At 43.0% G+C, this 25,811-nt stretch overlaps 1 protein-coding gene across 1 annotated transcript in view; it reads right to left on the reverse strand.

Annotated features, from left to right (window-relative positions):
* The window catches only part of TSPAN7 (tetraspanin 7), a 189,638-nt gene extending 164,863 nt beyond the window's left edge, over positions 1-24,775 (reverse strand). The window contains exon 1 of the mRNA XM_068265611.1: positions 24,578-24,775. Coding sequence (XP_068121712.1) covers positions 24,578-24,658 — 81 coding nt within the window. The 5' untranslated portion in view covers positions 24,659-24,775. The remainder of the gene's footprint in view (positions 1-24,577) is intronic.
* Positions 24,776-25,811: the final 1,036 nt, after the last annotated feature.

Below are 25,811 nucleotides of genomic sequence, written 5' to 3' on the forward strand. Positions count from 1 at the left end.
CACTCCGCTGTCAGGAGCATACTACACCTGTGCAGCACTATTGCGCAGGTGCAGAATGTTCCTGGCTGTGGGAGCGGCATGCAGCCGGACAGCGCTGACTGGCTGAATTACCATGAATCATAGCAGAAGATCCGGGTGGTGGAGGGCAGCGAGGGACTGATTAGCCTGAAGGGGGCTGGAGGAAGCCCCAGGTATGTATAAAACTTTACTTTTCATCCGACTCAGGTACCCTTTAATTTGTAGTCACCAAACCAAATTTTAACAACATATCAAATTATTTGATTTCATCAGCAAAGGGAGTGCATACATTTGCATAAATCAGCATCAGTGCAGAATTATTTCCATCTCATTGACCATCTCTATTAGTGACACAGCTACACATCAGGCTTTATTCTTACAGCATAGATGTTATTTAGTATATATAAGAGATTCCTGTGTACACATCATATATACAGTCACAATCAGATATGTATATCTGACCTTAAAAATACGGGGACTGCTTTATTGAAGCAGCACAAGTAACTCATTTTGATTGGTTTATTTCATTTTTGTGGACTAAGCACAGCTATTACTGTATATATACATTATTTTTAATGACTATTATCTGAGAAATTTATCATATTTTCTATTTTAATTACAGATACAAATTCATTAGGAGTCGGAGTCGGTGCATTTTTTCCCGACTCCGACTCCAGGCACCCAAAATTGCCCGACTCCACGACTCCGACTCCACGACTCCGACTCCACAGCCCTGTGTCATACCAGTCCTGTCATGTCAGGAAGTCTGTCAGTCTTGTTACTCCAGACCTGTCATACCAGCCCTGTCACTCCAGGCCTGTCAGTCAATCAAGTCATGCCAATCCTGTCATAGCAGTCCTGTCACGCCTGTCATGTCACTCCAGTGTGGTTAGTGTCAGTACTGTCACATCAGTTCTATCAGTTGGATCACCGGTCCCCATCTTCCTTCCCTTATAGCAAGGTCACCCCCTCCTGTTCTTCTTGTCTCTGGTGGGCAGTCCTAGGGGTTGTGACCTGGTGGGCACTATGCAGGAAAGTAGTCCGTCATCCACTGGGGTGAAGGCCTATCATCCCTTGCAGGGTGCTCTAGTGAAGACCCATGTTCACTTAGACTACACCCCCTGAGAGTGCCAGCACCAATCCCCGGTGCCAAGATCAACAGGTCCCTGACAAAGTAGTGTTAATTATGCTTATCACTCAACAATACTGAAGGATAATCCAGAATCCTACACCAATAAGCCACAACATTAAAATCACTGACAGATGTGAATATAATTGATTATATCATTACAATGACATCTACGAAATTAAATGAACAGTCAGTTCTTAAAAGTGATGTGTTGGAAACCAAAAAATGGTCGTGCCTAAAGATCAGAGTGACTCTAACAAGGACACAATTAGAATGGCTAGACTAAAGATTCAGAATATCTCAAAAAACAACAGGTCTTGTGGGTTGTTTCTGGTACGCAGAGGTTAGTACTTGTCAAAAGAGGTCCAAAGAAGGGCACAAGATGAAACGGTGACAGTGTATATATATGCATGGAGAATAAAGTGTAGCTCATCTAGCATGACAACAAACAAGACCTATTGTAGCACTAAATCTTGCCCACTTCCAAAAGTGCCTCCAACAATCACATGAGCATCAGAACAAGACAACGGAAGAAGATGAATCAGGTTTTTCGTTAGACTTTTAATTCCTCAAATGGACTCTGCATATGTGGGATGTTTTGAAACGCCAGCAGTTCTGGATGTGAGCCTGGCTTTAGGACATAAAGAAATACTTTATCGTGGGAAGCCACATTGCTCACTTAAAGCTGAATTATCACTAATACCTTTTGTCTTAAGGAAAATTACACTCAATGAAAATAGGAAGTTAGAGGAAGACTACAGAGAGAACACGGAAAGCAATAAAAACCTGGCAGAGACAATAGCCCTTCCACACCTTGTCAGAAACCACAAGTGACATTTTTGCCATGAATTAGACTTTAAGCCACCATTACCATACAAACAGCTTCTGCAAAGTCAAAGTAGCCTTTTTAAAAAGTTTTTTTTTTTTTTTAGAAACTTTACACAGCTGCTAAACTGCTTTTCTATACAGCACTTCAGCAAACAGTGATCGTTTGTTAACTGAAACCCGAGTAAGCTGTGTTTTGGGAACGTAGAGCAAGTCAAGCAGTAGATTTTATTAAACCAATGATTTGTTTTGGGAAATTGCATTTTCTTGCTATAGCTGAGGGCAAAAAATGCCTGAAGATCTTCCAATTACCGACAACAGAGTGTCACAATGAAGCTCACAGACAGTGTTTGCGGTTGTGCGGCTTTCTGAGGTACGTTTCCAGAATATGCTGCTAAATTCATTATCAAGATGCAGGACAAGTAATCGGAACATAGCCGCCAATGTTCAGCATGTTATCCATGCTTCAGCAAACCATCTCGCATTTCACACTTCTGTGGGATGCAAAGTATACAACAATAACTTGTGATTTTATTAGCTTACATGCCACTAATGCTGAATGAAGCAGATTTTGTGTGGGCTATACTAATATAAGAGAGTATGTTGGTTATAATATTTACAATGAACAATGCGATGTAACTACCATACTTCAGTATACTCACCATCACAGGATTGCCTGTTATACCATTTTCTTCTTTGACAAATTTAACTATTCTAAACTTTTTCAAGACAATGTTTTTGCAAAACCATGTAGCTTTCTCAAATGTTTTGGTGAAATGAGAATGCCCATATTTTCCCAATATTAATGATCACCGGAATTTCTGTAATTGGGAATGTTACTTTTTTTGTTTGGGCAAGGTCCTCCCCCTTGTGTTTCCTACTGATCATGCACCTGCACCTATCCCACTGAATGACTTAATTACCAGGACTACTTAATCACCACTCCATTGACTAAATAAACCTAGGACTTGATTCATTAAGCTGCACTGCTAAAGCTTAATGTAAGGAGCGTGCCTTTCTTAGTTACACGCCTTGCTTACATAGCAACGTGTGTAACTTTAAATGCAGGCGATCCTGTGAAGTATTGCTACCATGATACTTTACTAGCGACCGCTACTATGTCAATTAACATAAAGTAACTATGTTAACTGACATGTAAGCAAGGCGCGTAACTAAGGAAGGCATGCTCCTTACATAGCAACGAGCGCTGCTATGTAAGTCATACTTTAGTGGACGCTCCTTCACATTAATTAAGCTTTAGCAGTGCAGCTTAAAAAAAATCAAGCCCCTAGTCTCATACCTAAATATTCTCTGGGGATGTGTGATTGTGTGTATTTATGTGTCCTGTTTCGTTGTCTGTAGCCTTATTTATTGTCAAAGCACTGCATAATAACTTGGAGCTTCATAGCCTCCTGGTTCTGGTTGAACTCGATGGACGTATGTCTTTTTTCAACCAAAATAACTATGTAACTACAAACAGAATATATATATATATATATATTTGTGAAAAACTTTTTCATAACAACACCTCCAGTAATACAAAGTGATATTGGAATTAGCATCTTAGCATCTATAATCTTCAAAGTTTACACTAAATGAAATAGATCAGAATCTGTTGAGTTAATAGATAGCCAATACAGTGGAACCTTGGTTTGTGAGTATAATTCATTCCAGAAGCAAAGGCACTTGGCCCAGCTACAGACCTGCACTGTACCTACTCCTACCTAATGCCTTAGGGAGCGGGGGCATACCTGCAAGATGCGTTGCATTTCCCATGGAGTAAGTAAATAAATGTGTTCTACTAAACTTTGTTGGCATATCTTGTGTTTGTTTGGAGGAGGTAAGTCCACCACCGCCTCCCCAAATTTTAACCACTTGAGGACCGCAGTGTTAAACCCCCTAAAGACCAGGCCATTTTTCACTAAATGGGTCACTGCAGCTTTAAGGGCTCGCTGCAGGGCTGCACAACTCAGCACACAAGTTATTTCCCCCCCCCTTTTCTCCCCACCAACAGAGCTTTCTCTTGGAGGGTTCTGATCGCCCCCCAGATGTTTGCTTATTTTTTTATTTGTTTATAAATGTTTATTTTTTAAATAAATTATACTGCCCCCCTCCCCCCCACTGCAGGCCCACCAGCCAATCACCATGATCAGCTGTCATAGGCATCAGCCTATGACAGCCGATCACTATCCTGTCTCCAAGGGAGAAAGCCGTGTCACACGGCTGTCCCCAATACAGCGCTGCTGTAGATTGCAGCGCTGTACTAATTAAATAGACAGCAGTTTCTCCGTCTAACAGTCTTTTCACCATAGTGCCCCTTTAAAGAGAAACTCCAACCAAGAATTGAACTTTATCCCAATCAGTAGCTGATACCCCTTTTTACATGAGAAATATATTGCTTTTCACAAACAGACCATCAGGGTGCGCTGTATGACTGATTTTGTGCTGAAACCCCTCCCACAAGAAGCTCTGGGACAGCGGTACTTTTGGCAGTTTGTTACAATGTAACAAGGTTCACAGACAGGAATTAGCTGTTTACAGCTGTCTCTAACAGCCAAAACAGCAAGCAGCAGCTACATAACCTGCCCACAGTAAAAATGTCATCATGTAATAAATGTCAGAATGTAAATCGGGGTGAGGAAAGATTTTACAATGAGCAAACACTGACTAAATAATTTATACATAATTATTGTAAAAATGAAGCACTTTTTTATTGCATTATTTTCACTGGAGTTCCTCTTTAAAGAGAACCCGAGGTGGGTTTGAAGAATATTATCTGCATACAGAGGCTGGATCTGCCTATACAGCCCAGCCTCTGTTGCTATACCAAACCCCCCTAAGGTCCCCCTGCACTCTGCAACCCCTCATAAATCACAGCCACGCTGCTGACAAACAGCTTGTCAGAGCTGGCTGTGTTTATCTCTATAGTGTCAGTCTGCTGCTCTCCCCGCCTCCTGCAGAACTCCAGTCCCGCCTGCTTCCCGTCCCTCCCTGCTGATTGGAGAGAAGGGACGGGGGCAGGGACCAGAGCTATGCAGGAGGCGGGGGAGCAGCTGAGACTGACACTACAGATGTAAACACAGCCTCACAGCGTGGCTGTGATTTATGAGGGTTTGCAGAGTGCAGGGGGACCTTAGTCGGGTTTGGGATAGCAACAGAGGCTGGGCTGTATAGGCAGATCCAGCCTCTGTATGCAGATAACATTCTTTAAACACACCTCGGGTTCTCTTTAAGTAAAAATGTCAAGCAATTTTTGCTTGCATTGCAAAGCACTTGCAAACCAAGTTACTTGCAATCCGAGCATTTACTATATGTCTAAATGTACAACTGCTCACTTTTGCAAAAATGGCAAAAATAGAAAAAAAAAGAAAAAAGCAGAACTGTAAATGTTCCTCGTGCCCAAATTAGCTTTATTACTTCCCATTTTAAAATAATGTCTCTAATAATACTGCTATGTCTATCATGTACTGCACTTTTATACATGCCTTTGTATTCCAGTTGCATATATGGTGTTGTGTGTGAGGGTGTGTAGGCAACAGGGGGAAAGGAGGGTCAACTTTTTAATTTTTATTTTTGTTATATTATTTTACTTTGTGTTTGTAACCTCTTTTCATACTGCCACTAGGGGAAAGCCATGTCCCATGTAGCAACATGTGTGAAATGTTCCCTTGAGAATACTTCACAGGTCAAAATTTGACCTCTGATGACTATCCTGGGATCAGCAGGGGTCAGGGGACACACTCCTCTGCAGGGCCACAGCATCCACATTACCAGAAATGCCCTCACTTCACCTGTGGAGGATAAGTGATAGTTACAGGCACCAAAGTAAGAGAGTGCTGGAGTACTAGCCGGGGAAAAGACCAATCGGTAGAAGGAGCTGGAGGAAGGGCAGCAAAATAGAGGCAGTATGCTTGTGCCAGAAGTGATATAATGTTTCTATAGATAATTGAATCCAATCTACAGAGCTGATCTAGTAGTTCAACATGAAAGCAAGCGTGAGGCTGCTGTTACCAAGGCTGGCCAATGAGAGGCAAATAATTCCAAGTTAATTGGTCCATTTTCAAGCTGCATACATTTGCATAAAATTACCATAAAATCTGAATCAACATGAAATTATTTGCATCTCACTGAGCATCACTAGCTACTACAGCCTTCAAACCATAACAAGGATACCTCATGAGTGGCAGTCAAAGGGCTCACTCACTAACAACAGACTTGCTTTCTAAGTGCCTGCTTCCAAACTTCAGTTGATAACTTAAAGAGAATCTGTATTGTTAAAATCACACAAAAGTAAACATACCATGGGGGACATCTCCTATTACCCTCTGTCACAATTTCGCCGCTCCTCGCCGCATTAAAAGTGGTTAAAAACAGTTTTAAAAAGTTTGTTTATAAACAAACAAAATGGCCACCAAAACAGGAAGTAGGTTGATGTACAGTATGTCCACACATAGAAAATACATCCATACACAAGCAGGCTGTATACACCCTTCCTTTTGAATCTCAAGAGATCATTTGTGTGTTTCTTTCCCCCTGCAGCTATCTTTCACTAAAGTGTCAAGCTGTTTCTTCCTGCAGAGTGCAGACAGCTCTACCTGTCTGTAATTCCTCAGTATGTGAAAGCCCAGCCAGCTCAGAGGAGGATTTATCCAGCTTGTAAAAGATAAGAGAGAAGAGAGAAGCTGTCCTAATCTAAATAATACACAGGCAGTGTGCAGAGAGGGGCCTGGAGGGGGGAGATGCATCACAGAACCACAACACTGAAGAACTTGTCAGCCTTCCAGACACAGGCTGACAAGTCTGACAATAGAGAGATAAGTTGATTTATTACAGAGATGGTGATAGTAGAACGTGCTGCAGTAAGCCAGAAAACATTAGAATAGCTTTTGGAACTTGTAGGATGATAAAAAACAGGATGAAATTTTTGTTACGGAGTCTCTTTAAAGAGGAACGCCAGTGAAAATAATGTAATAAAAAGTGCTTCATTTTTACAATAATTATGTATAAATGATTTAGTCAGTGTTTGCCCATTGTAAAATCTTTCTTTTCCCTGATTTACATTCTGACTGTGAAGAAACGCGGAAAAGCCGCCGCTTCTCAGGGTGAGGCGGCTGTTTCCGCGTCCAGCATGGCGTCACAACGCAGAAAAACCGCTGCATGCCGCATAGGCAGAGCGGCGGAATCCACATTGGGAGCGGCAGAATCCGCATTGGAGGCGGCGGACTTGCCGCATGGCAGTGTCCCTGACAAGGGGGCTGAGCGTGGGGAAGCCGCCGCTGGTGTAGGGAGCGGTGCGGCGGCTCCCACGCTCGGTCCAATGGATACATTGCAAGACAGTACTGGTGTGGCTGGGACTGATAGTCCACCAAGATTCAGAGTGACACGCGCGCGCGCACGCGCCCTGAGGCAGAGCTTATATAACAGCCAGAAGTTAGTCAGCTGACCAGGCTGGTCAGCTGACATTTTCTACAACTCTCATTGGTCCAGCAATTAGGGAGGGGCCTGGAGAGTGTCTGTGTATATATACTGCTGGCTGTTCAGTTGCTGGTTGTCTGGCGTTGCGATCACTACGTGGTAGCACGCAGACCTGAGTCAGATCCGAAAGTGTGCCGGGACCAGCTGGAGCTGTAATCCTACACTTAGCTAGAGATTGTTGATAGTCTAAAGTACTAGTTTGATTGTGATTATCTGTTATGACCTTCTGCCTGCCTGACTATTCTCCTGAACTCTGATCCTGTACTTTGCCTTTCTGATACTCTGTTGCCGTACCCCGGCTTGTCCTTAGACTTTGCATCTACCTTCCGATTTTGTACCTCGATATTTCTGATACCCTGTTGCCGAACCCTGCCTGTACTTTAGACTCCGCCTTTGCCTTCTGATTCTGTACCTTGTCTGTCCGTGTGGTTACGACCTGATCCGACCTCGAGAACCGACCTTACTGTTAGAGGCGGTTCCCAGTCCTGATAGTGACACTTCCTCTTGAGTGTCACTCTCGTTCTGACATTCCTTCTCTCAGCCTGACTCCTCCCTCCGGGAGAGTCCAGAAGGAATTGTGCAGTACTCCTTACTGCGCTGAGGCACAGTCCTCTCAATATTACTGTTTGCACCAAACACTCTACTCAGGTGTCCAGAGGTTAGCTTGTATATCTGATTATCGGTGATACTGCAGATCATCAATAATCGGGTATATATCTGTATTGCCAGTGATACTGCAGATCACCGGTAATCAGATCCTCTCTGTGTTACACCGGTCGTTACACTGACATTTATCATGTTGTGACATTTTACTGCTGGCAGGTGATATCAGTGGAGGGAGATGCTGCTCGCTTTTTTTGGCAGTTGGAAACAGCTGTTATTTCCCACAACGCAACAATGCTCCCACAGTGTGATGTCAGAACCATGGTCCTGACATCACACTGTGGAAAGGGTTTCACCACAATATCAGCCATACAGTTTTAATAAAAATCCAAACAGTTACACATATACAATATCTTACTTTAGGGGTCCTTTTAACAGGGACCCTTAGTAGTAATAAGCATGTAGTGTACACCAATACACAGCAACAGTCTCACGATCTTTTGTACAATTGCCCAGTCTCCAGTTGTCGTTCCGACCGGTTTCGGCCTTTCGCCGTCGTCAGGGAACACCCGGCAACGCGTACAAAGATACGCATTGCCGCATTACCTACGCGTATTTTTGTACGCGTTGCGGTCCGCAATATCGCTAATTATAGTCGGGAATGCGGAAAAAGATATGCGTGGCCAGTACTGACGGGCCTGTCGGCAAAAACGAAACTAGCTGGCAGAGGGGGACCAGAGGATTAGTGAGTGGCTGCAAGGGCACAGGACTGCTGCAGGGGGCTGGTAGAAGCCCCAGGTGAGTAAAACTCATTTTTTTTCTGGCTTAAGGTTCACTTTAATGCAGTCCTACACAAAATCATTGTATACATAACTGTTATCACACAAAACTATCATAAGTGATTGCTTTGACAGTTTGGAACAACTTTCACACTGTTATGTTCTATAGGAGGGAAGAAGAGGGGAGGCAAGTGGGAGGCACCCGGCTGCTTGAACTACAATAGAACATTTAACAATATTAGTAGGAAGACCAGGATCCAACATGGCAGATCACAACTTACATCATCAATGACATCATGAGGCGCTTGTACATATGCTAGATTTTCTCCTAAAAATGTTTCTTATAAACGATAAACAATAATCTAATTGCTTTATAGTCTCAGTGCTCAGATGTTTCATTTTTCATGTGATATGTGTTTTCTGCAGTTACAAATTCTGTCTTGAAATTTTGGTCATATGACCAGATGCACTATGTCAGTTTGGTTGCATCCTCATCAACACCATTCATACTGCAAGAGGGAAGGCACAACAAAGAGAGTTTGAGAAGATAGCAGCCTATTGCACCGGCAGTCTTTAGTGTAGGAATTGGTCAGTGTCTAAACGCCTAACTATATGACCGTAAATAGGCCAATCCGTGGATAAGCTCACCCCCACCCACTTTTGGCCCGTTCATAAGCATGCTGTTAAAAGCATTCAATACCTTTCCTCACTATAGCTTGCATCCTCCTATCTCACCAGCAGCACCTTAACTGGTTGTGAGAGGTCTAGGCTCACTGTGGTCACATGGCAGTGAGTCTGGTGATCTAGTGACCAGTTCAGAAGCTGCCGGGGAGACGTGATGATGCAAGTTGGAGCAAGGAGAAATATCACGATATGTTGGCTGACACCAACTGAGAGGAACATGATACCCCATGGACTGTATTGCCCTTATACTGCCTCCATACCCTCCCCACCCTTATGGACTATATACCCCTTATACTGTCACCTATACCCTCCCATGACTATAATCCCAAAATCACCCCCTCCCAAGGCACGGTCTCTCAGCTCAGTGCTCTAATACCCCCAATAGAGCATGTTTTGTAGAAATTCGAAGAGGTTGTTAATGAGCTCTGCTGAGACACTAATTACCTCACCTGTGAATGTTTGTGGTATTTTGCAAAACATGTACTGTTGGGGGTACCTGAGAACTGAGTAAAGAAACTCCGGATTACGGCACACTTCTAATGCGCTTTCCATAGGGAGGCCGTACACAGTATATCACCTGCAAATAAGCTGAAACACCCCTTTTGGCTCAAAATGTCAATGTAAGAAAGAGGGTTTATCCACCGTGATATGGTTTATTTGACTTAAAGAGGAACTCCAGTAAAAATAATGTAATAAAAAAAAAGTGCTTCATTTTTACAATAATTATGTATAAATGATTTAGTCAGTGTTTGCTCATTGTAAAATCTTTCCTCTCCCCGATTTACATTCTGACATTTATTACATGGTGACATTTTTACTGTGGGCAGCTTATGTAGCTGCTCCTAGCTGTTTTGGCTGTTAGAGACAGCTGTAAACAGCTAATTCCTGTCTGTGAACCTTGTTACATTGTAACAAACTGCCAAAAGTACCATGGTCCCAGAGCTTCTTGTGGGAGGGGTTTCAGCACAAAATCAGCCATACAGCGCCCCCTGATGGTCTGTTTGTGAAAAGCAATATATTTCTCATGTAAAAGGGGGTATCAGCTACTGATTGGGATAAAGTTAAATTCTTGGTTGGAGTTTCTCTTTAAGCTGATCAAGGAGTTTATATACAAACAAAAATAAGTTCTGTAACTGAGAGCCCACACAGATACAAATGTGTGTCTAGGATGGGCTTTTAAGAGAAAACTAAGCACTGCAGAAGTCAAATCTGTCACCCACAGTAATTGTTGTTAACAATGTGATGACAAATCTTCACAAAGGACAACAAACATATGGAACATTGCTTCTAATGCCAGGTACACACCATCAAACAGATCAACAGGTGGAATTGATAATTTCCGACAGGCCCAATCTAATTTCTGATCATTATTCCGATCCCTTCTGTCGAGAATCGATCAGAAATCTGAGCGGAGCTGTCGGAAATGATTGATTTGACCTATCAATCTGACAGGAAATTGCATGGTGTGTACCAGGCATAACATGCAAATAGTGTAATGCAATGGAATGCAACTCAACAGCAGCTCAGACTGCATACAAATGACACCAGGCAAAGAGATGTAAGCCAATACAGAAACTAGCTGCAATACATAATAATTCTGTGATCTACGTGTTGATACATGAAACATTAGACAGCGTCAGTGACCAGAAATACACAGCAGGTTTAGCAAAGGATGACTGTAGCCACATTATGTATATTTCTGTACAACCTCAATCAGTTATAAGTGCACCGTAGCTATGCTAATGAGGCATAACAATGAATATTCTTAATATTTATGTTGACGTTGAAAACACTTACTTCAGAACAAACAACTTGGTTATATCAGATGGCAGATTTTGAAGAATTTGTTTTAATTAAAGAAAAAAAATCATCACTGGAATAGATTTACTAATTTACAAATTTAATGAAGAGCGATAGAGATGCTCTGTGCCTGCTCCAAACATCTGATGCCATACAGAAATGTGCCTGTTTTTACATTCCTCTGAGCAGAATGGACAGCTGAAATGAACATAAGTCACCCCACAATGCCATCCTTACTTTTATACTAGTATTAAAGTGGTATAAAGCATTTCTTCTTTGCTCTAAAAGTTTATTTACATTGTAAAACCTAACACCAGAAACAAAATTGGTAGCAGAACAGCATCCAGTTAAACACAGCACTTTCTTCTTCAGTGGTAAGCACTGCTTCGAATTCGAAGTTGAGGAAGTGATAACATTGTCTTGTTTATGTTTCCTTATCAGCCACTATTAGTTTCACATGGGCTTCCTCCAGCAGCGGGCAGTTAAGGAATTTCTGGTGCTTGGAAACAACAAGTGCGTAGTTTACTCGTGTTGCGCTGCGTTTCATTTGTTTATGTCCCAGCTTTTTGTTAAAAAAACAACGACGATTGAGGTCCCAGAAGCTGCATGCAACGTCTAGAAAGGACAGGGGTTTAGTGTTTGGGGAGGATGCGCAAACACTGCCATTGCACAAACAATGGTAAATGATAGCAAACGTGTGCACTGTTAGTGAAAGAACTGCTTCCATTTATTTTGAATGGAAGCAGTTCTTTTTAAAAAAAACAAATGAAAAAGATGTCTGCAAAAATGACGGAGGAACCGTCTGTGTAAACCGGCCCTTAGTAAACAATCCTAGCAGTGGTTCAGCTGAACACAAGCAGGAAGTTTACACAGATGAGAAATTCTAACCGGATAAGTTATAATATATACATACAGCCGCTATGCAAAAATTACAATTGCAGCTTTCAGAGCAGATAAACTGTACTTTGCGAACTTATAATTTGTAAATGGACAATAATACTTGTGCACAAAAGCAAATCTGATGTATGGCATGTTTTTGATGAATGTTATTTCAGAGTTTCTTCTTGTTTTAAAGGGACAGTAATACCTACCTAACCTAGATGGTATATGGACCATTTTTATTGCATTTTTGAACAAGTAAACTTGAGTCTTTTCACATTTTATTTAATACAGTTTTTAGCTGAGTGATTATACATACATGAAACTGATCTTTTTGCTCTCTGTTTCTCCTCAGTCACTTCTTATTCTTCACAATTTAGTATCTTCAAAGCTCATTATTTCCATTTATTTTACAGTTGATGCACTGAGCAATATGATATTTTCCCCCCATCTTGAGCAACTAATGCGGTTCTTGTGAATATGTAATTGCATATCTTTTCTGCTTTTTAATGTATATTTGCTTCTATTTTACCACACTTCCTCACACATCGACTAGTCTGTATGACATTTAGAATAAATGTGCCCTATAGACTTTGCCAGCTCATAAGAAGGAAAAGGTGCAGGATTTCTAGTAAAAAAGAACTGTAAAGTGTCTCTGATCATGACTTTTAAAATAACACTAGAACATTATCTTTCCCCTGCAGTAATTTAAATATGGCAGCAGTATAAAATCCTCAGAATACTTTATGTCAGAAAGGGCTTATAAATGCCACCTTTCAACAACTGACGATTACTGTACTAATCAGCTTCTGGGTAAAGTGAACGAGAGGCACAGACTGACAAGACTGACAAGACTTTTAACAGCTATTGGGAGATTTTGAGACAGTGGTAGGATCCCACACAAGAAGATTGTTTTAATGGAGGACCTGTCATAGTTTGTTAGGTCAACAGCTATGTGCAGGGAATTAAATGGCAGTTAGAAGTCTTTTTAGGTGGAACCAAGTGAAGAGGTTGATCTCTGTAAAGCTGGCCACTATCGGTCCAATTTCTAGCGAAAAATCGTTCGAGCGATCAGAAATTCTGATCGGATTGGTTGTAAATAATCTCCATTGGTGGACACAATCGATTATGAACAAGTGAAAAAAATGTCACCCGAATGAATTTTCGTCGAACGAAAATATGGATTTTCTTGGTGGTCGTGATAGATAGGAAGCAATGATTGGTTAGTTGATGGTGTAGTGAACGATTTTTTGTCCGATCAGAATTTCTGATCGCTCGAACGATTTTTCGCTAGAAATTGGACCGTTAGTGGCCAGCTTTACTCACATTAGCCCTGCTGACAGGCAAGGCACTGCCAGATATTGAGAAACTGGAATACCTAAGCTTTTTTTTTACTTTTACAAAGTACATTGAGGATTGTATTCTCTTAGTATTACATAAATGACTGTAGGCATAGCAGAATGTCAGGGAAACTCTAACAAAATGACTAAGTTGCCTTTTAGCTGTCTGCTACGCATGAGCATAACTGACAATATTGAAATCATTTGGAGGGAAAAAATGATCAGGATTATAGACAGGGAAAAGTAAATAATGGGGCTGCAGACTAATGCATCACAGAGGGTATTCTCCAATAAGAATACCAACTCAGGGGTATCGATTGGAAATTTCTTTAGGCTGCTCTCATTACATGTATGGCCAGCTTAACTGTAATTAATAGCATTACCTCCTTCTAACCCCCACCCCAAAGCACCACCATTTCCCATCACAATAAACGTTTAAAATGTTGCATCTTTTTAACAATGGGGAATTGCTCTACCTTTTCCCACATGAATATACATTACTGATCAGTGAAACAGCTTGGTGAAATGTATAATGATGAATTCAGATAAGACTAGATAGCCCGGATTGTTTACTTTCTTTTTCTCAATCATCTCAACTCTCAACCCTTGTTCCATAGAGCAGCATTGTATGCCTAGGATATGCTACTGAAAAATGTCTAAAGACAGATCTCATAGTGGCAAACAGGTTTCAGATACCTATATTCACATTCAGCAAGAAATGTCCAGATAGATGTTTATGAACACTGCAGTAAATGGTGGCAAAACCGTGATCAGGTAGCTTCAAAGTATTTGCCAGATTCATCATTGAAAGTGTTTCCCAGGGCACACGAAGACTTGGAGCGGAGGAACTTTACAAACTGCACACAGCACATCGGTGCAACCAAATTCTAGGCTATTTAGCATGACGATAGCTGACAGCAGAGAGCTGAATACGCGGGGGTGGCTGTTAGGCACTTATATGTTCTCAGGAAGCTGCAGATGGCGGTAGTACGGTGCTTCCATAGCTCCATTCTCAATTCAACAACATCTAGGCAGGTTAAAACCAGATGCCGCATGATACAGCTCTAAACCCAGTGTCAGGGTGTTGGCAATCTTCTTATAGCCTAGGCCATCTTTATGTAGAACATTCAAACTGTATGAAGTTTGGAACACCAGGAAATGCACCTGACTGACCCAGTTCCTAGCTGCTTGTGTTTTGCATGACATCTACATGTGGGACAGATTTATTAGCATCTCATTGAACATCGCTACTACTAACAAACCCCTGAGGTTTTTGTGCTGGATGAGGCCTCTTGCACACTATCACTTTGCAACATTTCGTGGTACTCTCCCCCGCCGCTCTGGCCATTAGTCTCTATGAGCCTGGCCACAGTACCCACGCTGCATCGCAATGCGATAGAAGGACTCTGGACGATGCAGAGGCAACACAGACTGTGCAATGTGTTGCTGAGCGGTACCACTCAAGTCACAATTGCATTGGGGTCAATGGCACTGCAACAAACTTTATAGATTGTTGCGGTAGCAATGCAGCACGAACGCACATCCCGGTGAAGTCAGGTGATGCACTTCCTGTCTGGAAGTGTGCATGTGACTTATATGTCTATGATGCCTGACATCATTTGCGCGCACGTTCAGGGGGCACGGGTATGCAGATTTTCTTGTTGGCACCCTCAGCGCAAGGACAAATCTGCATGCAATGGTGCGGTGTGATGCCGTAGGCTCTTCTACCGCATGCAAATCCTTGCGGTGTGCACCAAGTGTGCAATTAGCCTCACAGTAACCCACTCTGTCACACAATTAAGTTCAGGCTTGTGAAACAAGATCAGTTTAGTTTGCCCTCACTTTCCCAGACACAGGAATTAAAAAATAAGTCATGCCACTACTGCAATAATCACATTTTACTTTTTGTTTTTACCTACGTAGTGTCACTCTCGCCGCTCCCCCGCCTCCTGCATAGCTCCGGTCCCCACCAGCGTCCCTTCCCTCCCCACTGATTGGAGGGAAGGGACGCGGGCAGGGACCGGAGCTATGCAGGAGCCGGGGGGAGCAGCGAGAGTGACACTACGTAGGTAAAAACAGCCTGCTGCGTGTCGACAGCGCGGCTGTAATTTATGGGGGCATAGCAGAGCGCAGGGGGGGCCTGGGGGGACACTACATAGCAACAGAGGCTGGGCTGTATAGGCAGACCCAGCTTCTGTGTGCAGATATCATTCTTAAAATCCACCTCGGGTTCTCTTTAACAGCATAATAACCTTTAAAGAAAAACATTTCTTTGTTACATCTGATACAAATCCTGCAACATATCTGCAGTGTATCTACTTCCTGCTTTCATGGAAGCAGGCATCTTAACAGCCTGTGTTTACCAATTAGCTTCTCTGCTGACACAGGTGAGATATCAAATTACAACTTGTGATTAGTCACAGACGAGGGGGGGTTAGACAGGCTAAACTTTCTAAATACATACAGGGTGCATTTCTCTGTTTTCCTGCTGTCCTGTGCAAGAGTTCAGGTCCAATTTAAATGGTCTTAACACCAGGGAAGCAATTGCAATTACCCTATTAGTGCTATGTGTTACCATGGTAACATGTGCGTTATATGTTAACACACGTTACACCGTGCATTATTATAGCAACATGCTTGTTATCCTAGTAACACGTGTGACACTAATAGAACAACGAGTGGTGCTCTCCTGGCATTAGGGCCAATAAAATTGCAGTGGGCTACTTACTGAGCTTTTTTGTATCAGGCACCAGGAGTGCAACCCCACTAAGCTAAAACATCTTGCTTCACAAATCTCTGTTCAGTTTGTTTGGTATGAAATAGTGACAGGATTCACTAACCCCAGCAACTTTATGAAAGCTGCTGTTCTGCTGGAGAAGGAATCTGGAGACAGATGCAGCATAGCATATTTAGGACTGGATTTGTGATATGTAAGCAATAATAACAATATATGGCACTGTCTAAATTAGTTTAGTGTTATTAGTAAAGACAAGACTCTTTACTGCATATGTAAATAAAAGAAAAAGCTGTGTTGTTTTCCTGAAATTATAACAGGAATAGGCAGCTGTAGCACTTTTCAGAGAACACTGAGCAGCTGGGCAGCACGGTGGTGGTGCAGGTGTATGCACCTTTATTACTGTCCCTTACAGGTATTCATAAATAAATGAGAACGCCAACTAGCCTATTGCTACCAGTATGTTTCTGAAGATCGCTGCAGGGAAAGGTTTTACTAGTACAGTTATCCATAAGAAAACATATCTGAGATCAGTGTTCTACCGTACTACCTGCAGATGACAAAATAATCTTAATGAACTAAATCTATGCAATCAGTGAGAATCACACGATTTACATGTGTAATGACAAAACAACCATATCCAACAATACTCTTTGACACAATCCACCACATCCTGTTTGTGTGAAGTGCTTCCTAATTCAGTTCCTGACACTTGACACAGATTGTTAGTGTGGCAGGTTTATATCTGCTCCACAGAGATTCTGTATTGAAATAGACATTGGGAAAAAGGCAATATGCCAGCAGGCACTTAATCTTCACATCCATGTGACCTCAATGTACAGAATATTGCCTGTGCCTACAACCCCACTGCTGTGCAGTTTCATTAAACCAGTGTTTATATTGTTTGTTATAAAGCTAGCATAAGCTCACATAATAAGATAGTAAACAAAACTAAAAGCCAAACAAATAAGAAGGCTGAAGTTGCCGAGTAAGTTTCAAAATTCTTCTTGCCTGAGTTGTAAGTATACAAAACATACAATATTCACATGGCAAACGGGCAAATTCCAAATAGCTTCAAGTTCTTTTGTACATTCCCACAATATTTGCAGGCTCCTCCTATCCAAATAAACATGTTAGCAGGTCGGTGTCTATTATGTGCACTTCTTAAAGAGACTCTGTAACATCAAAAAGATCCCCTGGAGGGTACTCACCTCGGGTGGGGGAAGCCTCGGGATCCTAATGAGGCTTCCCACGCCGTCCTCTGTCCCACGGGGGTCTCGCTGCAGCCCTTCGAACAGCCGGCGACAGACCCGACTGTCAGTTCAATATTTACCTTTGCAGGCTCCAGCGGGGGCGCTGTGGCTGCGTTCGGCTCGAAACTAGACGGAAATACCCGATCTCCGTCGGGTTCGCTCTACTGCGCAGGCGCCGGAGACTTGCGCCTGCGCAGTAGAGCAGACCCGACGACGATCGGGTATTTCCGCTTACTTCGGAGCCGACAGCCACCAGAGCGCCTGCGCAGGAGCCGGGAAGGTAAATATTTACGTCGCCGCTGTACGGAGGCCTGCAGCGAGACCCCCGAAGGACGGAGGACGAAGTGGGAAGCCTCATTAGGATCCTGAGGCTTCCCCCACCCGAGGTGAGTACCCCCCAGGGGACATTTTGATGTTACAGTTCCTCTTTAAAGCAAACCTGAAGTGAAAATAAGATTATGAGACCAACAATTGTATATCTAGTCCTAATTCTAAATAGGATCCTCCAGAATCTTCCCATGCTGTCCTCAGGACCTTTGCCACTGCCCTGTATCCTCTAAAACAGTGTTTCTCAACATTTTATCGGTGTGTACCCCTTTTAAAGCCTTGTACTCACCATGTACCCCCTAGCATAGTAAACATTATCACAAGTACCCCTTGACAAATATATATTTAATCGTAGTACATTATAATTGGTTCTAAACTATTTCCAAGCCTTTACTATTGCTTTTATTTAGCTAAAATACTAATTTGGGGTTGGGGTTAAATAAGATTTATCATTTTCTAAAACTCTAAATTTGTTATTCTTGGCTAAGTATATCAAGCCTGAGTACCCCCTAGAACCATTAGAAGTACCCCCTGGGGTACGCGTACCACACGTTGAGAACCTAGGCTCTAAAACATTGGGGCCGTGCTCAACCACACAAGCATGAGTGGCTTTGGCTTAAATGGAGACGCAGCTATATTCACGCAGGCGCAGTATAGCCGTGCTCGCATCAGATGAGAGTGGTCGTAATGTTCATTCCGAAAAAAGTCCTTGTTGAACTTCTCTGGGGGGCTGTACTCAACCAGAGGACAGCGTGGGAAGCCTATATAGGATGCAGAGGGCAGAATATGTGGTTTTGTACTCCAGGTTCGCCTTGGGTACACTTTAAAGCCTCTTTCACGGTGCGAAGTTTAAGTCGCACGTTAGAAAATGTTTTAACGTGGACTAAGGCACAGCAATATTAAGTCTGTGCAACATTCACAGTGCACACGTTACGTTGTGTGTAACGTGTAGCAATATTTAGAAGGTGCTGCATGCTGTGCGTTTAGCAATAAATCTGCTGCGTTGTGTGTGTTGCACATGTTCAGTAATGTTTGTTTGTTTTTTAAATGTAACGCATGCGTCGTTTTCGTTCCATCACTGTGCGATGAAAACGGCGCACCAAACGCAGGGCTAAAGAATGTACTATAACGTCCAAGTTATAGTCTTTCAATGCGTTGCATTAGGGGCACGTTATGCAACCTTAACGTCGCATTAAACGCACTGTCCCACTGTGAAAGAGGCCTAAAGGTTAAAATCCATGCAAAACATTTTACTGTCTCAGATACATAAGTCTAAAGACTCATGAGTGTCTACACACTGAGTGCTCTCAACCTTGAAATAAAGTCTGGGAGACACAGGCAGAGGTACAAACCTAGGGAGAATAGACTCTGACAACTCTGTGAGCAGAAGACCCCCGAGGATTAGAATCACTTCCTGCTGCACTGTCCCAAATAAACCTTTAGGCTGGTTTCACACCAGGACGTTGCGTTTTAGGGGATGTTATGGTCGCATAACGTGCCCCTAACGCAACGCCTGGTGCTCTCTGCTGTGGACGTCAGAGTGAGCCGCGTTGTGCAGCTCACTCTGGCGTCCGTGATGCCGTGATGCGTACTCTTGGACGCATGCGGCATCACGTGGTCCCGCCCGGCCAATCGCCGCACAGAGCGGACGCTCCAGGAAGTAAACACTGCACGTCACTGAGTGCAGTGAATATTAATTAGCCATGTGCCTGGGCGCTATCCGCTCCTCCCCAACATTACTGAGCATGTGCAAGCAGTCTAACGCGGCTCTGCCGCTTATAAAGTACTGCATGCAGTACGTTGTCTTATGGCGCAGCGTTACTAAGTAACGCAACGTGGGCACTGTGAACAGCCCATTGATTTTTCATTGCTGTGCGGTGGGGTGCGTTACAGGCTGCTCTAACGTGCGCCTGTAACGTCCCACTGTGAAACCAGCCTTAAACTGATGGAACTATCTCTAGAATTTCACACATTAGAGGATGAGAGAAAACTCCTCATACTGGGAGAAGAGAAATCCACAGTGACAATCACTGCACACTATGTCACAGCATGCTACAGACTAAAAGAAGCATAAATGAACCGTAAACCTGAAAATGTCCACTGACTGCTTACCCATTGTTCCCTTATCCCACACCCAACCCCCAGGACTCACCATTTCCCCTTGCTTTGGCAGTGCCTGTATGAATCTTGGCCATATTTTATGTGTATAGGGTTTTTTAAATGTTATTCAACTCCTATACATACAAAATACGAAATTCTGAACTTGTTATCTGTTCCCTGTGTTCAGAAGTGCTTTCTTCAGCCACATGTGAGTTTTACGAACTCTGATTAGTTAACAATGAGAATTACATTGTTCAGCCTGCAGAGAGACTGTCATCTAGGGTAGTAGCAGTAGAGTATTCTACCATGTTAGCCATCAGTAAAAGCAAGAAGTTTGGAATTAGGATCATACCATTTGTTGGCTAACTTCAAAGAAAAAGAGTAAACTTTTGACTTACTATTTTTCTTTTAAATGGGCGATCCGAGGAAAAAAAAAACAAGTTCTACTTACCCGGGGCTTTCCCCAGCCCCTGATAGCCAAAATGTCCCTCACCGGAGTCCCCTCTATTGCAGATGCTGACCTCGCCAGGCGGCATCTACTGCGCCACTCGTGATCGCGCTCACGTGGTCTGGCGCGCTCTGTGCAGGTGTAGAAGTACTGCCACAGCACAGAACGTTACAGTCCATGTGAGCAGGATCACGAGCGGCGCAGCTGGGCGCTTGCGCAGAGGATGCCGACCTGGCAAGTTTGGCATCTGCAACGGAGGGAACCCCGGGACACGGGAGCTGCAGCGAGGGACATATTGGCTGTCAAGGGCTGGAGGAAGCCCCGGGTAAGTAGGACTTGTTTTTTTTTCTCCTCGGATCTTCCCTTTAAGTTAGCCAATAAATGGTATCATCCTGATTCAAAACTTCTTTCATTTAGGGTACCTTCAAACTGACATGTTGCGTGGCAGTCAACACTGTTTAGCTGATTGTAACCTGGTGCAACATTTCAGTTGCCAGCATCACACATGTTGACGCCCACAATGTCAATTAAGGTGCATAAGGTGGCCACACACCATACAATTTTTTAAATATCTGTTCAATTTGAGAATTGCAAACAATTTTTCTCACTGATTGTAACACACCTATGCTCAATTTTTCCCCAATTATGATAAAAATGATTGGAAACTCTGACAAAATTGATAGCGTGTTTATTAATAAATTGACAATCTAACACACACCATACAATCTTTAGAAAGTTTGAAGAAAAATATCTGGCATTCCGGATCAATAAAAATCGAAGAAAACGGGAAATCCGATTGGATTTTTCAGTCGAATGAAAAAAAAAGCTTTCGATTTTTTCGGGAGATCCGATCGTTTTTATCAAATTGCAGTAAAATCGGATCATTTTATTGTATCGTGTGTGGCCACCTTTAGTCTTCAGTTGCTTCTTCCCCACATTACACCTACATTGAATGCCACCACAAATGTTATTTTTGGTTCCATTTTGAGCACATTATAACATAGTGCAATGCAACGCCCAAGTGTAAAACTAACCTCAGAGCTCTGAATTCTAACTCTTCAAGTGAGAAAAGAGAGAAAGAAACACATCCTAGTTTTAAGTAATATTGGGATTCACTATACAAATGATGATCTCATCATGTTACATATCACTTCAGGTACCATTTAAGCACAGCTCCCAAATGCTCCTTTTTTGAGTCACAGTGCTACTTTATGATGCAGATTCTCTGTCCCTCTTTCCTCCTCAGCTATCCCTGTTCTAGGTCTTATGTATGGACCTGTAAAAAAAAATTATACCTACTAAAAAGAACATTGTCTTAAACTTGATGCCCATCTTCTAAATTACTGTCTTTTCTATTTTCAGATGCTGTTATGAACACAAGAGAAGTGATAAAAAAAAAAACCATAAGAATGAGTTTAGAAATAAAAACGTCTTTTGGTCATGAATAATTTACAGTATGCATAACTGGAGGTGTTGTGGGGCATGACTGAATGGGTGTCAGAGGCGTGGCTGGATGGGTGCAGAAGGTGTGGGTGAAGGGGTGTTGGTGTTGTGGCTGGATGGGTGCAGAAGGTGTGGGCGAAGGGGTGTTGGGGTTGGAGGCGTGGCTGGATGGGTGCAGAAGGTGTGCTTGAAGGGGTGTTGGTGTTGTGGCTGGATGGGTGCAGAAGGTGTGGGTGAAAGGGTGTTGGGGTTGGAAGCGTGGCTGGATGGTTGCAGAAGGTGTGGGTGAAGAGGTGTTAGGGGTGTGTCTTTTGCATGTTTTTTTTTTTTTTTTGCAGTGGAAGATGTTCCTCTTTTTTAGTTATGTTCTCAATTCCTGAGCCCTATTGATACACAGATGCTTAGAAAACTAATATGTAAACATTTATTTATTTATTGTATTTATAAAGCACCAACATATTACGCAGCGCTAAACATGAGGTAATCAGGAATTTTTCACGGGCTATGGGTTATTGTTGATTAATTAACCATTAAATAGTCAGCTGCTGGTGAAATGATCAACACCCTAATTGCATGAGTGCAGTGGCGTAGCTAAGGAGCTGTGGGCCCCGATGCAAGTTTTACAATGGGGCCCCCCAAGCACTCTATACATAACAATTTATACGGCGCACCAAAATCTGCCAATGGCAACTACAGTGTCAGAGGTGCAAGAGGGGGATGGGGAACAGTTTGTTAATGATTACCACTATTCAAAGTATCTACAGAAATCATTATTATGAGCATAGGACCAATAGAGAGCTAATTCTGTAGTTAAGGGAGGGCCCTTCGGGGCCCCTCTGGCCCAAGGGCCCCGATGCGGTCGCTACCTCTGCACCCCCTATTGCTACGCCCCTGCATGAGTGCTTGTAAAGATCGAGTTACACCCACACAAATCTCTGGAATCAGATTCTGCATAAATCCATATTTTCATATCAGGTCTAGTGTAGCAAGTATACTGATGCGGTATTAAAAAGGTAAATAAAAAAAAAACATAAGTATAGATGACGTTTACATCCAAGCCCTCGATGCAATGCTGTAAACCACTGACAACTGTATGCCAACTCTCAATTCCTAACATGCCCTGCCTGTGCTGGGTGTTGGATAGAAAATCTTCCTATTCAGGCTTATAGGAAACCTGTAGACAAACTCTCCACAAGCAGTGTGAAACCAGGGAAGGTGGGGGGAGCGGGGAATGGGGGGAGGCGGGTAGGAACGATGCGCTCTTAAGAGAGATATTGCAATAATGAATTATGGTAAAAAAAACATGGAAATAATATTTGAGCATCTGCAGTATCATTTCACTATCTCTCCAAACAAATCCCTCTATTTTCATTTTCTTTAAGATGATATCTGGAACATCGTCAACTGGCACCTATGGATATTTTCCACCTCCAAATGCTGTTGTTTTGTCAAACATCGATCAGGAACTAACAGTCAGCAGGACAACAAGCATGATGCTACAAGCTCCACAATTATGTGCAACACATTTAATCAATATAACAATAGTGATGCTGGTATTTGTCTTCCATTCGGTACGGCATATTAGTCAATCCTGCTGAGCCCCATAAATCTCACATACTCAGACTAATCACATTATTCCAGCGATTCACAGCAAGCTATTCTATGGATAAAACAGGATACTTTACTTTAAAGTAAACATGGGGTTAAATGCCTTGCATGCTGTATAATTGTCTTACTTTGCATGTGTGGAATAGAACCCAGGCACACTAGTGCAATCTTGGGTATCTGGACTGAAGCCAACTGCTGTTATCAGCACCCAGCAAACAAATGTAAGCATGTGGAAACAAATACTATTTTTAAACCCATCAGAGCATTTCAATACACCATAGGAGCAAAATATCAATGCGTATCAATGCCAGCATGCCATCCACAGGGAAAAGGAACATAAATTGAATATTTAATTTTCTAAAACGATCTCCAGACCTCTATTGTTTTTTCCTTATATATGCTATGAATTACAGGGGATAACAGCTGTCAGGTAGAACATTATGTGTGTATCAACTACAGCTGTGTGGAGAATCCTATCTCCCAGCAGTATTTTTCTAGAAATACTGCATTACAAGCACTAATATAATGCCAACCTTTGCAGCAGATGATTATATCTGCCTATTAGAGTTGCATTCCCCTATAATAAACCCCTGGTCCTTAGCAACACTGGATACAGGCACGTCTCTCTGTATTATCAGGGTTGCCTGATCCCATTAATTAAAGCTTGTATTAAGTGAGTGATGGAGGACAGTGTGCGAGGAGGCTGCAGCGCATAAATGAAATCTTATGTAATGTATATTTCTGGGTGGATTACTGATGCAGACGTAATTACAAGCAATCTTAATGGCAGGTAGACGTGACATGGAAGGGATGCAGCCTCCATGCACCTTGCCCGTATGGCCATTGAGTGACAGTGATTTCCCCAGATCGCTATTAGCAGAGGCTGGGATCGGACAGCGGTGTCTGAGCTGTCCCATGTCCCCAGACTGGCACAACAAGGATCTCATTTTGCGCAGTAAACACGACTAGGGCAATGCAGAAGGAGTGGAGGGGAGATACAGAGAAAAAGGGAGGGGATGAAAATCTCAGAAAATATACGTTATTACTTCTAATTTATTTCCATTCGGCACATCAAAGCAAGTATCCTTCTCTGCAGTTTCTCCAGTCACCCCCCAGCCCGGATTTTACTCACCCAAAAGACGAAAGAGTAGATAATCAGGAGGGTTTTCAGACACGTTATAACTGGCTTGGTCTCCATTCTCCTTGATGCCATGCTACTGAAATCCGGTAGCCGGGTGTTACTGTTGCTGCTCACAGCCCCTCCTGCTTGCAGTTTATCCCCAATCCGCAAGAGGAGGATAAGGCAATGGAAACAGCCTCGCAAGTAAGATGTGTGTTATATGAAGGAAGGCGTCCCCGGCATTCCTCTAGACGTGCGTGCTCCGCGCCCCTCCCCGCCGGTGCCCTGTCCTCTGGGTGGGCGGTGGAAACTTTGCCGGGAGCTGTCCCTCCTCACCAGCAGCAGCCACTGTTCGGAGCTGACAGGAGGAGAAAGATGGCTATTGTAAAATAAAACGTATTACAAAAATGTATATATAATGTGACACCAATGCGCTACATTTGTTGCAGCGCTGCCAGGAGATTGCTGGTATATGATGACAGGCCACAAACAGTACCTGCAATCTTGGGGTCACAGCTCGTCATACATGTTGCTTGCGCTAACATAATCCCCGAGGTCAGGAACGGGGAACAAGCGCATAAAACTCAGCTTCTGTACTAAGCGCTATCCTGTTACCCATGGCAGCAGGACAGAGGCAGGAGAGGCTCCAGCCTCAGCGCAGTGTAGGAGGGGGCGCACAACGCACAACTCACTCAGCTATCATTCCCCTATTGTGTTTGAAGCAGAGAGAAATAAGAGAAGGGCATACATGGCAGTGACTGCAAGCCATATAACTAGAGATGGAGGAGGGGGGCCATGGGGTGTCTCTTAGCCTAATAGCAATCAGTGCATCATGGGAAGGATGGAGGGGCGCACTTTGGTGTCTCAGCCTTGGGTGCTGGAGGGTCTTGTCCCCGGCTCTGCATTGCAGATAGGTCAGGGGTTTGAGGTAGCCGCCAGGCACATCAGGTAGTACTGGGGCATTATTATTCTGTATTGTAACCTCCCAGTCTACAGGTGGTGTGGTGAAAATTGTTTAAACTTATAATATTTTATAAAGTATAAGTAATTTATACTTATAGCTATCAGAAAGTGCAAGGAAAATGCAACCCAACCTAACCCTATTCTCACCCAGAACCCTCCTCTTCAGGACAACTAATAACCCACATTGGAGGGAAGTAATAACCCCCCCCCCCCCCCTTGGTGGGCAACTAATAACTAATAATAAGTGTTCCAACAATGCAACTAGTTGCAGCGCATCTCAACT

This window comes from Hyperolius riggenbachi, chromosome 2 (genome assembly GCF_040937935.1).
Source record: "Hyperolius riggenbachi isolate aHypRig1 chromosome 2, aHypRig1.pri, whole genome shotgun sequence".
NCBI lineage: Eukaryota > Metazoa > Chordata > Amphibia > Anura > Hyperoliidae > Hyperolius > Hyperolius riggenbachi.